The sequence below is a fragment of the Chiloscyllium punctatum genome, chromosome 6 (genome assembly GCF_047496795.1).
Source record: "Chiloscyllium punctatum isolate Juve2018m chromosome 6, sChiPun1.3, whole genome shotgun sequence".
NCBI classification, from domain to species: domain Eukaryota; kingdom Metazoa; phylum Chordata; class Chondrichthyes; order Orectolobiformes; family Hemiscylliidae; genus Chiloscyllium; species Chiloscyllium punctatum.
The window spans coordinates 6,324,081-6,341,664 of NC_092744.1; the positions used below are offsets into that span (position 1 = coordinate 6,324,081).

The following is a 17,584-nucleotide window of genomic DNA, read 5'->3' on the forward strand; positions in this document are numbered from 1 at the left end:
CTGTGTCCACACTCACTGTGTCCACACTCACAGCTCATGATCGTTCCGGTTCCAGGGGATGGGGTGGGGGGGGGGGGGGTGGAACCAGACAGAAGTCTGTCGAAGGCCCGCCCCCGCCTCAGACAGCGGGTAACCTGATCTCCCCGACAGTGGACATCACCATCACCGTGTCTGACCGGGGGCAGGGGGCAGGGGGCTCCCTGACAGAGGGTCGACGGCGGGAGGGTCTCCTCTCAGAAACAGGCCCCGCTGCCCTCACACTCACACGGACAGGGCCCGCCAAATAATCACCATCAAACACACCCGGAGAAAGAAAATAAACACTGTGGGGGCGGGGCGGGGACACCGGGGGGCGGGGCAACTGGTGGGGCGGGGCATAGAGGGGGCGGGGAAAGTGATGGGGCGGGGCATAGAGGGGGCGGGGCAACTGGTGGGGCGGGGCATAGAGGGGGCGGGGGAAAGTGATGGGGCGGGACATAGAGGGGGCGGGGGAAAGTGATGGGGCGGGGCATAGAGGGGGCGGGGCAACTGGTGGGGCGGGGCATAGAGGGGGCGGGGAAAGTGATGGGGCGGGACATAGAGGGGGCGGGGGAAAGTGATGGGGCGGGACATAGAGGGGGCGGGGAAAGTGATGGGGCGGGACATAGAGGGGGCGGGGAAAGTGATGGGGCGGGACATAGAGGGGGCGGGGAAAGTGATGGGGCGGGACATAGAGGGGGCGGGGAAAGTGATGGGGCGGGACATAGAGTGGCTGGGGCGCAGTAGGGGCGGGGCCGAGGGAAGGGGGCGTGGCAGTGGTGTCAGTGTGGGGGCGGGGCGGAGTAGGCGCGGGGCCGAGGGAAAGGGTGGAGGAAGAAGGGACGGCTCAAGGGGAGGGACAGGATAAGCGGGAGGTGGGCAGAGAGAAGTGGGCGGGGCTGGAGTAGGCGTGGCATAGAAGGGGAGGCGGGGCAGAGCGTTGGGGCGGGCCAGAGAAGGGGAGGCGGGGCAGAGCCACCAAACCAGCACTCGTAACCTCCACTCCCCATTGGCTGAGCCATCCTTTCGTGTCTCCTGATTGGCCACACAGCCCCGGAAGAAGGGTTACACCAGAGACATTGTCTTCTCCACCGACTGATGCTACCTGGTTTGCTGGGTTCTTCCAGCCTTCTGCTTGTCTACTTTGAATTCCAGCATCTGCAGTTTTTTTAACCCAACACTTGCAATTAAAAAGCTAGAATGATGAGCAAAGTGGACCCAACGACAAGGAGAATCCTGACCCATCTCCAGCCCACAGGGGGTACATCCAGACACCCCAAAAACCCCATGTGTAGGGGGTGTAAAAACTATGCAGACCCACCCACACAGACCATAGAGGTGGGGTATACAGACTCACCCACAGACACCCCCAAGTGGACACCCAACAGCCACCTAGAGGGAGGGGTCCTCCCAGCCCACTCCCTCAGAGGATCTTACAGTCATCAGTTGGCTGGTGGTGAGAAGGGCACGACCTATGAGATCGTTTATGTCCCCACACACCTGCCTCAAAGTGGCTGCAGTTGAAACTGTCACACATCTTCTGGAATGTGCCTATGCAAAGGACATCTGAAGGAAGGTTTTTTTTTGGAGGTTTGTCCCAAGCAGATCCATGCTAAAAGACTGTGCTCTACAGTATGTTCCCTGAGATACACACAGACAAACATCAACTGTGTCTGGAGAACCATAAACTCAGTAAAAGATGCTCTTTAGCCTGCCTGAAACTTGTTGGTCTTGCAGTTGACCCAGACAGTATTGCAGACTGGCACATTCCCAGGTCCAGGACTATGTGCTGAGGGATGCACTAAAGCTTAGGGCAGCAGCTGCCAAGGCAGAGTGGGGAAAGACCACCGTCTAATGTCTTTCTGCCAAAGTACAATGGGGGTCTGGATAGGTATCGGACCCTCTCAATGCTTCAGATAAATGCCTGTAGGTTAATTCTAAGTATAGAGAAAGCCAAACGTTTGTTTTATTTCTCCTCTGTAAGTAAAGACCATACAGATCTGAACAGCTTTATTAACTGTATGTATATAAAGACTTCCTTTTATGAATAAAGTATATTTTCCAAATAAAAAGTAATCTGTAATTGTTGTGGTTCTGTTTGCCGAGCTGGGAATTTGTCTTGCAAACGTTTTGTCCCCTGTCTAGGTGACATCCTCAGTGCTTGGGAGCCTCATGTGAAGCGCTTCTGTGCTGTTTCCTCCAGCATTTATAGTGGCCTGTCTCTGCCGCTTCTGGTTGTCAGTTCCAGCTGTCCGCTGTAGTGACCGGTATATTGGGTCCCGGTCGATGTGTTTGTTGATAGAGTCTGTGGATGAGTGCCATGCCTCCAGGAATTCCCTGGCTGTTCTCTGTCCTAGAGGCATGGCACCTGACCAGGTAGTCACGGAGGGAACGGTCTTTGTGGAAAGCGGAAAGGAGTGGGGAGGGAAATATATCCCTGGTAGTCAGATGGCCTCCTTCTTTAGAGACCGCAATTTCCCTTCCCACGTGGTTAAAGATGCCCTCCAATGCATCTCGTCTAAATCCCGCACCTCCGCCCTCAGACCCCACCCCTCCAACCGTAACAAGGACAGAACCCCCTGGTGCTCACCTTCCACCCTACCAACCTTCGCATAAACCAAATCATCCGCCAACATTTCTGCCACCTCCAAACAGACCCCACTACCAGGGATATATTTCCCTCCCCACCCCTTTCTGCCTTCCACAAAGGCTGTTCCCTCCGCGACTACCTGGTCAGGTCCACGCCCACAAACAATCCACCCTCCAATCCTAGCATTTTCCCCTGCCACTGCAGGAACTGTAAAACCTGCGCCCACACCGCCTCCCTCACCTCTATCCAAGGCCCTAAAGGAGCCTTCCACATCTAAAGTTTTACTTGCACATCCACTAATATCATTTATTGTAACCGTTGCTCCCGATGCGGTCTCCTCTACATTGGGGAGACTGGGCACTACCCAGCAGAGCGCTTTAGGGAACATCTCCGGGACACCCGCACCAATCAACCACACCGCCCTGTGGCCCAACATTTCAACTCCCCCTCCCACTCTGCTGAGGACATGGAGGTCCTGGGCCTCCTTCACCGCCGTTCCCTCACCACCAGACGCCTGGAGGAAGAACACCTCATCTTCCACCTCGGAACACTTCAATCCCAGGGCATCAATGTGGACTTCAACAGTTTCCTCATTTCCCCTTCCCTCACCTCACCCTAGTTTCAAACTTCCAGCTCAGTAACTGTCCCCATGACTTGTCTGGACTTGTCCTACCTGCCTGTCTCCTTTTCCACCTATCCACTCCACCCTTTCCTCCTTGACCTATCACCTTCATCCCCTCCCCCACTCACCCATTGTACTCTCTGCTACTTTCTCCCCACCCCCACTCTCCTCTAGCTAATCTCTCCACGCTTCAGGCTCACTGCCTTTATTCCTGATGAAGGGCTTTTGCCCGAAACGTCGATTCCAAAGCTACTTGGATACTGCCTGAACTGCTGTACTCTTCCAACACCACTAATCCAGAGACAGTAGAGGTGATGTTTGAATGTATAGGAAAATCTCTGCCAGACGTGGAAGGATCCTTTGGGGCCTTTGACGGAGGTGAGGGAGATGGCTTGGGTGCAGGTTTTGAGTCTCTTGTGGTGGCAAGGGAAGGTGCTGGGTGTGGAGGGTGAATTGGTGAGGACATAATGTGTGCGTCACGGAGGAATGGTCTCTGTAGAATGCTGATGGGGTAGGGAGGGAAATATATTTCTGATGGTGGGATCTGACTGTAGGTGGTGGAAATGGCAGATGATAATGCACTGTATCCGGAGATTAACGGGGTGGAAGATGAGGACTGGGATGGACAAGGGGTTGTATGCTTGGTGTGGTTGGAGGGGTGGGGTTCAAGGGTAGAGGTATGGGAGGTGGAGGAGATGCACTGAAGGGCATTGTTGACCATTTGGGAGGGGAAATTTCTGTCTTTGAAAGAGGCCATGTGGGTTGTTCTGGGGTGGAAATGTCCTGGGAGCAGATGCAGCAGAGGTGGAGGAATTGGGAATAAGCGATAGCATTTTTAAAGGAGGCAGGGTGGGAGGAGGTGCAGTCCAAGTAGCTGTAGGGGTCAGTGTGTTTGAAATAGATGTCTGTGTTGAGTTGGTCGCCGGAAAGAGAGATGGAAAGGTCCAGGAAGGTGTCTGAGATGGTCCAGGTAAACTTGAGGTCAGGGTGGAAGGTGTTTGTGAAGTTGATGAACTGTTCAACCCTCGTGGGAGCATGAGGTGGCACCAATACAGTCACTAATGTAGCGGAGGAAAAGGTGGGAAATGGTGCCAGTGTAACTATGGAAGGTTGACTGTTCCACGTATCTGAAGAGACAGGCACAACTGGGGTCCATGGAGAGCAAAGCATAATGTAAGAACTTTGCAAACAAAGCCATAAGGGAAAAATAAAACAAAATTTCAAAAGCTACTACTACTCTGAGCTCGAGGACTATAAAGTCAATTAACACTGCTAAACACACACAAGTAAACAGTGCTGCAACTATTTTGCTGCTGTTCAAAGCAAAGCTGATACCCAGAAGTTGCAGAAATCAAAAGAACCTAGGTGCAGCCACTCAAATCCCTGAATATAAACAGAATAAATAAAAAAGGTAAACTGCAGCATCTTACCAGACCACCAGGCTGCTTTCTAGAGAAACTGGTGGTGATTAAAACCTAGGGTCACTGCATCTCAGGTAAGGGGAGAGAGCACGGAGAATCCTTCGTGGTAATTTCAGCAGGTTTTATTAGATCAGATTGCCTACAGTGTGGAAACAGGCTCTTCGGCCCAACAAGTCCATACCAACCCTCTGAAGAGTAACTTACCCAGACCCATTTCTCTCTGACTAATGCACCAAACACTATGGGTAATTTAACATGGCCAATTCACCTGATCTACACATTTTTGGACTATGGGAGGAAACCGGAGCACCTGAAGAAAACCCACGCAGACATGGGGAGAATGTGCAAATTCCACACAGTCAGTCGCCTGAGGCTAGAATCGAACCTGGGACCCTTGTGCTGTGAGGCAGCAGTGCTAACCACTGAGCCACCATTATGCTCACTAATAGAATGGATAACCATGAATGGACAGCATGCAATATTCTCAAGGGGACCATGTGACAGGTAACAGCCCTTTGGAATGAAGGAGAGAATATCCCACACATTAAAGTCATTTATTACAAAACATTTCCATGATTGTATACATATCCAAAAATAAAATTCACAATTGATTAAAAATAATCTATGAAAGTATTATTAATCTTCATTCTTCTATCTATAGATTTCAGAGTTTCTCTGATCTTTCACATTGTGAAAGATGCTGCTTACCGTTTTGACTAGTTCCTAATGCACGAAGCTGTCTAGGTAATTAATACACTAATATACAAACACACCAAGGCTCCTTCAATATAACCTTCCAAACTGGCAACCTCTATCACCTAGGACAAGATATCAGCTGCATGGGACCAAGTCTCTCACCATCCTTGAACATCCTGCACGGCTACTTCTTCACTGATGTTCTTCACTCCCTTGGTCATGGTACCTGTGGGTGTTAACTAAACAAGGACTGCAACAACTTGAAATTGGGAGATATCAGTGTTGAACTGGGGTATACAAAGTTAAAAATCACATGATACCAGGTTATAGTCCAACAGGTTTAATTGGAAGCACTAGCTTTCGGAGCGCTGCCCCTTCAGCGGGTGGCCCACAACCACCTGATGAAGGAGCAGTGCTCCAAAAGCTAGTGCTTCCAATTAAACCTGTGGACTATAACCTGGTGTTGTGTGATTTTTAACAATTCAAGAGACAGCTTATTACCAATTTCGCCGGAGTGATTAAGAATGGGCAATAAATGCTGGTCTAGAAAATGGTACCCACATCCCATGGATTTGCAATTCTCTTCTTCAAAAGGCAGTGAATGTAGAATCTTTAAATATTTTTAAAGACAGAGGTAGATTGATTCTTGTTTACCAAATGGATGAAAGATCATCAGGCTACGCAGGAATGAAAGGTTGAAGATAAAAATCAGATCAAAGCTAATCTCATTGAATGGGGGAGCAGACGAAGGAGAGTGACCTGCACTTGTTACTTTGCATATGATTGAATAAACAATTTAATTACTGCCAATTTTAATCTTTTAACTTCTATCAGAAAACCCTAAAGCATCATTGATGATTCTAAATTTCAAACTCTAAGGACAGAAGAATGCAAGATACTCAGAACTTTTAATAATTTTTTAATTCATGAAAATATCCAACATTTTACTTACACAATAATGCATAATAAAATAAAATGGGTGGACAGATATCGCTATTTATTAAACAATAACTCATTGTTAGCGTTTTTGTTTGATGGATGAAGTACCCAAGTTTGATTACAGGTTTTCAAAGTAACTTACAAATAATGTGACTGTAAATTAAAACGTCAATCTCAACAGAGCACATTGAACACATCTGCTGATCACAGTTTAGATGTCATTTCTAAAACCAAAAAAAAACATGTATTTGTGAATTAGATGTGCAATTTAACTAAGATGTATTCATTTTAATGGAAATGCTGATAAAATATTAGGTTAACTTTTTAAAAAGGATGGAAACCTCAGGTTGGAAATAATACTGTCATTCCTGTGGGGATCACTTCATGTTAAACACTGGAGACACAGCTTTGCTGTATTTATTTTGGATCTGATTTACTATACAGCAGTGCCATGAATGGAAAGAGGAAACATTTCCTGATGACTTGAAAACACATTTTACATTCTTGTACTTAATTAGCAGTTTCAGAACAGAAACAAAGTGAATAATAAAATGTGCAAGAATTCACCCCCTGTCGTATTTACCCTTGCCTCTGCACATTGATTCATACAAATAGATGTCACTTGAGTTTACTTATTCGAACATATGAGTAGGATTCTTTGTACTTAAAACATTTGATGTAACAAGGCTCTATGAAGAGACAGAAATTTTCTACCAAGAGACACCATGGTAGGTTTGCAGACCTTGTTTGATGTTTTTGAATTAACAGCTCCACAACAGCAGCCCAGAATGGCTCAACTGATGACTTCACCAAATGGAACTAAGTGCAATCAAATCAAGCACAAATCAAAATAAATTTTGCAAGTCCGTACCGCATCATCCCATGAGACAGCAGCATTTACTGTTACTACAGACAACTATTACTGGAGCCATATACAAGATCCGAATGGAGGGAAAGCAGCGATTCAACTGGAATGTACTGACTGTAATTGAACTGAAGTCCACCTTACTGGCCATATACTGGAAGTGTTTAGTGTAATAGGAACATGAGGAAATGGTTAAGCAATGCTTCAAACAAATTTCATAACTCCACTAAGATTAAACTATAAAATGCAGTACAGTAGTTGCTGAAGACCATTACAGTGCTGGCTTCATAAGCAACTGGAATTCGATTGTTGAAGGTGCGTTAACCAGTTAAAAATGAGACACTTTTAGAAATGTAAATGCAATGTGAACAATTAAAAAAAAAATTATGTATCTTAAATGCTTTCCAGAGCACTGCATTGAAATTCTGCAGAGAAACATTTTCAAGACCTCAATTTTTTTGTTGTTTAATTTAAATTACTTTACATTTTGAAGTGGAAGTCAAAACCTGTATCAGTATGTAAGCAACTACAATTAAAAAGTTTAATAAGGCACACATTGGTAAGTTGAAAGTGCCATTCTGTGATATTTTACATTTCAGGTAGCAGTAATAAAGCACAATTATGTATAGCAGATTAAAATATTTAGAGGTAGAGATTTGACTTGCTGCCCAACAAGAACAAAAGACTTACATTTTAATAGAGTCTTGCACTGTCTTAGGATGTTACAAATCACCTTACACCAGAGAAGTGTTGGTGAAGTGTATTAAAGTTGTGTCCGGCCACCTGTTATAGAAACCAACCCTTCCTTTCTCCCCCTTTGCGTTAATTTCTGAATTAGGTTGTTTCCAATTCAACAACATAGATTTTGAACTTCTAGTCTGGACATGAAAACTATTAATATTTTCAGAAGACTCTTCTGTACCAGAAAGATCAGTGATTAAAGCCGCCTAAACACACAGTAAGCAGAGTGGGAGGGGGGGGGTCATAGTGCACATGACTTTCAATAAATGGGTCATAGGCTCAAGGGTCAGCAGTGCCAGTGCCAGATATTCCCAATACAGTCCATCAAAATCATAGCTTTTCATCTTCATACCCACTGAGATGCAAGCTGACTTGTGAGGGTGCCAGGAAGGATTTAAACATTTAAAATATCTTGAAACAGGAATTATTTTGTTTCAGTATGTACTATTGCAGGCACAAATGGTTTAAACCAGCAAGTATTTCGGTAACTATTTCTATTACAAAACTTAAAACAAGGCTCACAGTATTCTCAAATTCGCCCTTCAGATACATCAGGAGACTTTATCGATGGGAGTCATATACAAACATGAACCTGGAACATTTACAGAAGAAAACTTGTCAGTGCCATCTTTTATTCAAAGAAAATAATTCACTCCTGTTTGGTTTTATTGTACCAGTGCATAGATCGTTGTACAGCTAGTTCCCAGTTTTCTACGGTGGGTTTATAGTGATGTAACACATCTTGTGGTTTGTAAATCTTTTCCACAGATCTTATGGTCTTCAGTTCTTCTCTGCTGCCCCAGTACCCTGCAACAAAATTAAACATTTTCTCTTAAACTTATCAAGAAATATACAAAATTCCATGCACTTCATGAATAAAGGTACAAATCCATCATGTATGAATATCCAAAGTTGTGCGTCAGAACAGTAAGAATGTGATCTGTGCCCATTGTCTTATCATCATAAGGGATAAATATAAGAACAAATGTCAAGAGAACTCTTAAGAATCTTAAATAATAATCAAGTTATTTTCACGCACAGTTTCATTGCTAGATACAGAGTGCCCAGTTACCCACTTTGTAATAGATTGGTATTAAAGAGTCAAGATGTACAGCATGGAAAGAGACCCTTTGGTCCAACTTGTCCATGCTGAGCAGTTATCATAAACAAATCTAGTCCCTTTTGCCAGCACCCAGCCCATATCCCTCTAAACCGTTCTTTTCATATACCCACCCAGATGTCATTTAAATGTTGTAATTGTACCAGCCTCCACCACTTCCTCTGGCAGCTCATTCCATACACATACCACCCTCTGCATGAAAAAAAATTGTCCTTCAGGGCCCTTTTAAATCTTTCCCCTCTCACCTTCAACCTATGCCTTCTAGTTCTGGATTTCCCCACCCAGGGGAAGATCTTAGCTATTTACCCTATCCATACCCCTCATGATTTTATAAACCTCTAAAAGGTCACCCCCTCAGCCTCTGATGCTCCAGAACAACCTCAGGCAATACAGCCTCTTCCTATAGCTCAAACCCTCCAAACCTGGCAACATTAACTTTGAAAAGATACAACAACAATGAAGACAGACAATAAATTAAAAAGGCAAGAAAGAGGGAGGGATTGGGAAACATTAAAATAGATAAATTGGAGTGTGAGGGAATATATATTAAAAGGCATTTATGTTCATAAAGTTGTTCCTAAAATCAAATAGAAATTTCAAACTTTGTCGTCACATTAAGAACTCGCAACAGAAAGCCATGTTACAAATAAAAACTGATTTCTGAAAATAATTGAAAGAATTTTCTCTAATGAAAGAGAGCATTGAAAAGCCCCTTATTTCTGACATACCAATTGCAAGGCCAGCTAAAAAGGCTGCTCCGAGACTGGACATATCCACACGTTTTGGTTTCTCGATATCACACATGAGCAGATCTGTAGTAAGCTGCATGACAAACCGATTGCTGCATATACCGCCATCTGCCCTGTGCACAACAAACATTCACCAGCATAAACTACATAAACATAATCCAAAGCGTGTCAGGAAAAGCTTGCCAACAAATAGCCTCATCAATTTCTCCAACCCCAGCTATCTGCAATTTTCACCGGTTAATTATAAAATCCAGCTTTTTAATTAATGCAAAATACTTCACATAAATGAACAAGTGTCAGATACCTGATGCATGTAATTGGAATATGGATTTCTTTCAGCATTGTGTCATAAAGTTGTTTGTTCCTAAATGAAACAAAACATGATCAAAAATACTTGAAATACAAAGTGCTTAAATAAAACAAATTACATTGAACTTACAAACACAACAGTTGCAAATTTATGGAGTTCATACAGATTGTGCTGCTAGAGATCAAAATTTATGAAGTGCTTTTAATCCTAAAAAGGAATTTACAGAAATCTTAAAGATTACAGAGAATACAGGTCAAAAACAAAAACAGAAATTACTAGAAAGTTTCTGCAGGTCTAGCAGCATGTGTGGAGAAAAATCAGAATTAATGTTTCAGGTCCAGTGACCCTTCTGCAGAATTCATGGTAGCTGCAAAAAAGTCTGTTTTTATGCAGAAGTTGTGGGGAGGTTGAGAAGTAAACAGTAGGTAAAGATAGAGCCCAAAGAGTGAGAAGATCAGTTAAACAGACAAAGGAGTGGATAAAGGTCAACCAAAGAGAATGAATAGCTGCTAATGAGGACTATTAGTGGCTAACGATGGACAGTGTGTTCAACAATATTAAGGTTTGAGTCACCTTCTCCCATGTCCTTACCCTGACCCCCAGGCCTTGTTATAGAACATAGAACATAGAACAATACAGCACAGAACAGGCCCTTCGGCCCACGATGTTGTCCCGAACTTCTAACCTAGATTAAGCACCCATCCATGTACCTATCCAAATGCCGCTTAAAGGTCGCCAATGATTCTGACTCTACCACTCCCACGGGCAGCGCATTCCATGCCCCCACCACTCTCTGGGTAAAGAACCACCCCTGACATCTCCCCTATACCTTCCACCCTTCACCTTAAATTTATGCCCCCTTGTAACACTCTGTTGTACCCGGGGAAAAAGTTTCTGACTGTCTACTCTATCTATTCCTCTGATCATCTTATAAACCTCTATCAAGTCACCCCTCATCCTTCGCCGTTCCAACGAGAAAAGGCCGAGAACTCTCAACCTATCCTCGTACGACCTACTCTCCATTCCAGGCAACATCCTGGTAAATCTTCTCTGCACCCTCTCCAAAGCTTCACATCTTTCCTAAAGTGAGGCGACCAGAACTGCACACAGTACTCCAACTGTGGCCTAACCAAAGTCCTGTACAGCTGCAACATCACTTCACGACTCTTGAATTCAATCCCTCTGCTAATGAACGATAATATTCCATAGGCCTTCTTACAAACTCTATCCACCTGAGTGGCAACATTCAAAGATCTATGTACATAGACCCCAAGATCCCTCTGTTCCTCCGCCTGACTAAGAACCCTACCATTAACCCTGTATTCCGCATTCTTATTTGTTCTTCCAAAATGGACAACCTCACACTTGGCAGGGTTGAACTCCATCTGCCACTCCTCAGCCCAGCTCTGCATCATATCTAAGTCCCTCTGCAGCCGACAACAGCCCTCCTCACTGTCCACAACTCCACCTATCTTCGTATCATCTGCAAATTTACTGACCCACCCTTCGACTCCCTCATCGAAGTCATTAATAAAAATTACAAACAGCAGAGGACCCAGAACTGAACCCTGCGGAACTCCACTTGTAACTGGGCTCCAGGCTGAATATTTACCATCTACCACCACTCTCTGCCTTCAACCGGTTAGCCAGTTTTCTATCCAATTCGCCAAATTTCCCTCTATCCCATGCCTCCTGACTTTCCGCATAAGCCTACCATGGGGAACCTTATCAAATGCCTTACTAAAATCCATGTACACTACATCCACTGCTCTACCCTCATCCACATGCTTGGTCACCTCCTCGAAGAATTCAATAAGACTTGTAAGGCAAGACCTACCCTTCACAAATCCGTGCTGGCTGTCCCTAATCAAGCAGTGTCTTTCCAGATACTCGTAAATCCTATCCCTCAGTACCCTTTCCATTACTTTGCCTACCACAGAAGTAAGACTAACTGGCCTGTAATTCCCGGGGTTATCCCTATTCCCTTTTTTGAACAGGGGCACAACATTCGCCACTCTCCAGTCCCCTGGTACCACCCACGTTGCCAGTGAAGACGAGAAGATCATTGCCAACGGTACTGCAATTTCCTCTCTTGCTTCCCACATAATCCTAGGATATATCCCGTCAGGCCCGGGGGACTTGTCTATCCTCAAGTTGTTCAAAATGTCCAACACATCTTCCTTCCTAACAGGTATCTCTTCTAGCTTAACAGTCCATTTCACACTCTCCTCATCAACAATACGGTCCCTCTCGTTCGTAAATACTGAAGAGAAGTACTTGTTCAAGACCTCTCCTATCTCTTCCGACTCAATACACAGTCTCCCACTACTGTCCTTGATCGGACCTACCCTCGTTCTCGTCATTCTCAGGTTTCTCACATACGCATAGAATGCCTTGGGGTTATCCTTGATCCTATCCGCCAAGGAATTTTCATGCCCTCTCTAAGCTCTCCTAATTCCTTTCTTCAGGTCCCTTCTGGCTATCCTATATTCCTCCACTGCTCTGTCTGAACCTTGTTTCCTCAACCTTATGTAAGCCTCCTTCTTCCTCTTTACCAGACATTCCACCTCCCTCGTCAACCAAGGCTCCCTCACACGACCATTTCTTTCCTGCCTGATAGGTACATACATATCAAGGACACGTCGTATCTGCTCCTTGAAAAAGTTCCACATTTCCACCACATCCTTCCCTGACAGCCTATGCTCCCAACGTATGCTCCTCAAATCCTGTCTTACAGCATCGTAATTTCCCTTCCCCCAATTGTAAAATCTACCTTGTTGTGCGCACCTATCTCTCTCCATAACCAAGGTGAAAGTCACAGAATTGTGGTCACCATCACCAAAATGTTCACCCACTAACAAGCCTGCCACTTGTCCCGGTTCATTACCGAGTACCAAATCCAATATGGCCTCCCCTCTGGTTGGACATTCTACATACTGCGTTAGAAAAGCTTCCTGGACACACTGCACAAACACCGCCCCATCCAATCTACTTGATCTAAAGAGCTTCCAATCGATATTTGGGAAGTTGAAGTCGCCCATGACTACGACCCTGTGGCTTCTGCACCTTTCCAAAATCTGTTTCCCAATCTGTTTCTCCACATCTCTGCTGCTATTGGGGGGCCTATAATAAACACCCAACAAGGTGACTGCACCTTTCCTATTTCTGACTTCAGCCCATACTACCTCCAGAGGCAGATCCACCTCAAACTGCCTTTCTGCAGCCGTTATACCATTTCTAATTAGCAATGCCACCCCCCCTCCTTTTTTACCACCCTCCCTAATCTTACTGAAACATCTGTAACCAGGAACCTCCAACAGCCATTCCTGTCCCTCATCTATCCATGTTTCCGTGATGGCCACAACATCGTAGTCCCAGGTACCGATCCACGCCTTAAGTTCACCCACCTTATTTCTGATACTCCTTGCGTTGAAGTAAACACACTTGAGCCCATCTCTGTGTCCGCAAGTAGTCCCTGTCAGTGCTACCTTCTCCACAGCCTCCCTACAGTCTTGGGCATCCTGACACACAGCTAGCTTACTTGCTGGACTACAAGTCCGGATCCCATCCCCCTGCCAAATTAGTTTAAACCCCCCCGAAGAGTGCTAGCAAACCTACCCCACAGGATATTGGTACCCTTCTGGTTCAGGTGCAACCCGTCCTGTTTATACAGGTCCCACCTTCCCCAGAATGCAGTCCAATTGTCCAAATATCTGAAGCCCTCCCTCCTACACCATTCTTGCAGCCACATGTTCAACTGTACTCTCTCCCTATTCTTTGCCTCACTGTCACGTGGCACCGGCAACAACCCAGAGATGACGACTCTGTCTGTCCTAGCTTTTAGCTTCCAGCCTAACTCCTTGAGCTCTTGAATGACCTCCCCACCCCTCTTCCTACCTATGTCGTTGGTGCCAATGTGTACCACGACCTCTGGCTGCACACCCTCCCCCTTAAGGATTCTGAAGACACGGTCGGAGACGTCTCGGACCCTAGCACCCGGGAGGCAACAAACCATCCGAGAGTCTCGCCCATGTCCACAGAACCGCCTGTCCGTCCCTCTAACTAGAGAGTCCCCTATAACTAGCGCTCTCCTCCTCTCCCCCTTTCCCTTCTGAGTCTCAGAGCCACAGACCCCTTCACTGCAGCTTACACCTGCAAGGCTGTCCCCCCCAACAGTTTCCAAAGCTGTATACCTATTTTTTAGGGGAACGACCACAGGGGAACCCTGCACTGCCTGCTTCTTCCCCTTCCCACCTCGAACTGTTACCCAGCTACCTCTGTTCTCCGGCGTAACTATGTCCCTGTAGCTTCTATCGATCACCCTCTCAGCCTCTCGAATAATCCTCAGCTCATCCAGCTCCAGTTCCAGTTCCCTAACTCGTTCGGTGAGGATCAGGATCTGACTGCATTTCCTGCACACGAAGTCGGCAGGAGTATCGGTGGTCACCCCTACCTCAAACATCCTGCAGGAGGAACATTCCACCGCCTGCGCTGCCATGACTGTACACTTTGTCTCCAAAAACAAGAACACTGAGTCAATAACCTGTGGACTTTAAAGTTAGGTTAGAGGAGGAGGGTGGGAGGGAGGCCCTACGGGAGTAGGACCTGGGGTCTAGAACACACCCACTCAAATACTAATCACTTACCTTCCCGCCCAGCTATGCGCTCCAACCTCACTTCCGCTGCCAGCTACAGGTAAGTAATTTTGAAACAAACTGTCTTACCTTAGCTGTAGTCTCCCGGGTTCGCTTTTCCTCGGCCGCTGCTCCCACTCAAAAATGATCATATCATATGGAGAAAGTGAGGACTGCAGATGCTGGAGACCAGAGTTGAAAAATGTGGTGCTAGAAAAACAGACTGCAGATGCTGGAGACCACATTTTTCTACTCTGGTCTCCAGCATCTGCAGTCCTCACTTTATCCTCGTTGACCTTATCCTACTGCGAATCCTCTTGCAAGGATGCCAACCTTGAAGAAGCTCTCCTCCTCCCTCTACAACGATCTCAGTGAGTATCACATGGTCTTGTTATCACAGACCATGTGATAACAAGGAATGAGGCTGGTGTGCCAAGCGGGCTGAGATAAAGGGTAGGGGGGAGGGAATTTGGGGGAGGGGCGCTGGGATTACGATAGGTGGAAGGTGAGGGTGAGGGTGAGGGGCCGGAGGGGGGGTTGGGGGCAGAGAGGTCGGGAAGATGATTGCAGGTCAAGAGGGCAGTGCTGAATCCAGGGGTTGGGACTGAGATAAGGTGGGGGGTGGGGGGTGGGGGGGGGCGGGGGGGGGAAAGAGAAATGAGGAAGCTGGAGAAATCAACATTCATCCCGTGTGGTTGGAGGGTTCCTAGGCGGATGAAGCAGCGCTCTTCCTTCAGGCGTCGTGTGGTCAAGGTCTGGTGATCGAGGAGGCCAAGGACCTGCATTGTCCTTGGCGGAGTGGGAGGGGGTGTTAGTGTTCAGCCACGGGGCGGTTGGGTTGGTTGGTGCAGGTGTCCCAGAGGTGTTCCCCTGCGAGTCTGTTTCAGGACGTGGCTGAAGAGCTTCATAGCAGGGGAGTTGCCCTGGGGGGGATGGGTGCAGTGAGAGAGGGACTCACTGAGATCGTTGTAGAGGGAGGAGGAGAGCTTCTTCAAGGTAGGCATCCTTGCAAGAGGATTCGCAGTAGGTTAAGATCAACGAGGATAAAGTGAGGACTGCAGATGCTGGAGACCAGAGTTGAAAAATGTGGTCTCCAGCATCTGCAGTCCTCACTTTCTCCATATGATAACAAGGCCTGGGGGTCAGGGTAAGGACATGGGAGAAGGTGACTCAAACCTTAATATTGTTGAACACAATGTTGAGTCCAGAAGGCTGTAAAGTTCCCAGATGGAAATGATGTGCTGTTCTTTCAGCTTGTGCTAAGCTTCACTGGAGCGCTGTGGCGAGCCCAAGACAGAGGTTAGTCAGGGAGCAGGGTGAGGTGTTGAAGTGGCAGACCACTGGAAGCTCAGGGTCTTTTTTGTGGGTAGAATGTAGGTGTTCTGCAAAGCAGTCACCTCGTCTCTGCTTTGTTTCCCCCAGTGTGGAGGGGACCACATTGTGAGCAGTGAATGCAGGAGACCAGATTGTGGGACGTGCAGGTAAAGTGCTGCTGCATCTGGAAGGTATGTTTGGGCCCTTGGATACGGAGGATGGAAGATGTAAACAGGAAGGTGTTACACCATTGGTAGTTGCAGGGTGTGCGTGCGTGCGACTGGGGAGCAGAGGAGTGGACCGGAGTAACCCGGACGGAATGGTCCTTGTGGAAAGCAGACAAGGGAGGGGAGGGGAATGTGTGCCCGAGGATCGCATCTCACTGGAGGTGGCAGAAATAGTGGCTAATAATCCTCTAGATGTGGATTCCAATGGAATGGTAAGTAAGGACAAGGTTGACTCCTATTGCTAACAGGGAGAGTTGGGAGGGAGGGAAGGTGGTGAGGGCTGAAGTGTGGTAGATAGTACGGATCCTGCTGAGGGCCCTGTCCACTGTGGTGCTGGGGAATGCTCGGTTGAGGCAGGAGGTCTGTTTGTGAAACATGGCAAAAATCACTGAAACCTCAAAATACAAAAGGGGACAAATGATTTAAGTGGTGTAGTGTGCATTTGTGCTTCAGGATGTATGGCCATTGGAACAATCACTAAGTAGTGGCTGGATATACTCATCTACTAGTCTGTTTGTTGCCTGCCCCCTATTTATCTTTCCAGAAATGCAGTTCACCATAAATACAAGCAAGTTCGCCAGCCATGAACAGACAAGGTGGTTTCAAGCTTACATTTGTTGGGTTTAGGAATGACTATTGCCCCGATACCAGCAACAAGTCTGTAACTGAAAATGCACAAAACCAAAACCTAAAATTGATACACAAGAAAACTTTCACGTCTTGGCTATGTTTCAGTATAGAGTACAACTGTTTGTACAATTTGCATCAGTCTAGCTTCTTCTCCACAATCTGTTCATGTACACAATAGACTGAAGAGGGCAGACTATCATGACACGGAGGTAGTAATGTTTTCAGGCACGACATAGTATTCAAATAATATATGGACCATATCTGTACCACACACCTGAAGGCAATGGACTCCAGTATTGCTCGTACCAGATGAATTTTGGTCGTTGAAGGTTTCAGTCCCAAAAATGATGCACAAGCATTTGGGTCATTTAAAGGAGCCTGACCAAAACAAAACATTTTTATTTCATTAATAGAAATACACACTTCAATACTGTGCACATAAAGTATATTGGATTATTAAATTTTTAAAAATGACTTACAGAAGACAGTGAGAGGCAGCATAAAAGAAAGGAGGAAAATTATATCTTTTTGTAAAGGCTGTCACTTCTGTAATTGACAGGGTGGATCAGTTTACATCCTTAACGGGTGTTTAGAATTAAGGTGGCTCCATTTATACACAATCCACACATTATTAATTAGTTCTCAGCAATCTGCTCATAGTTAGCTGTGTAAACTACAATGAAGTATTTGATTCAGTGGCAGAAAAAA

At 46.1% G+C, this 17,584-nt stretch overlaps 1 protein-coding gene across 3 annotated transcripts in view; it reads right to left on the minus strand.

Moving 5' to 3' along the window:
* Positions 1 to 6,250: 6,250 nt before the first annotated feature.
* gk5 (glycerol kinase 5) overlaps positions 6,251 to 17,584 on the minus strand; it is a 101,117-nt gene continuing 89,783 nt past the window's right edge. For 2 of the 3 annotated variants that reach the window (XM_072571966.1, XM_072571965.1), the window contains 4 exons: positions 17,151 to 17,254; positions 10,066 to 10,125; positions 9,741 to 9,874; positions 6,251 to 8,699 (listed from right to left, as the gene is read on the minus strand). In XM_072571966.1, coding sequence (XP_072428067.1) covers positions 8,542 to 8,699; positions 9,741 to 9,874; positions 10,066 to 10,125; positions 17,151 to 17,254 — 456 coding nt within the window. In that variant the 3' untranslated portion in view covers positions 6,251 to 8,541. The remainder of the gene's footprint in view (positions 8,700 to 9,740; positions 9,875 to 10,065; positions 10,126 to 17,150; positions 17,255 to 17,584) is intronic. The other variant, XM_072571967.1, reaches the window with a different exon arrangement.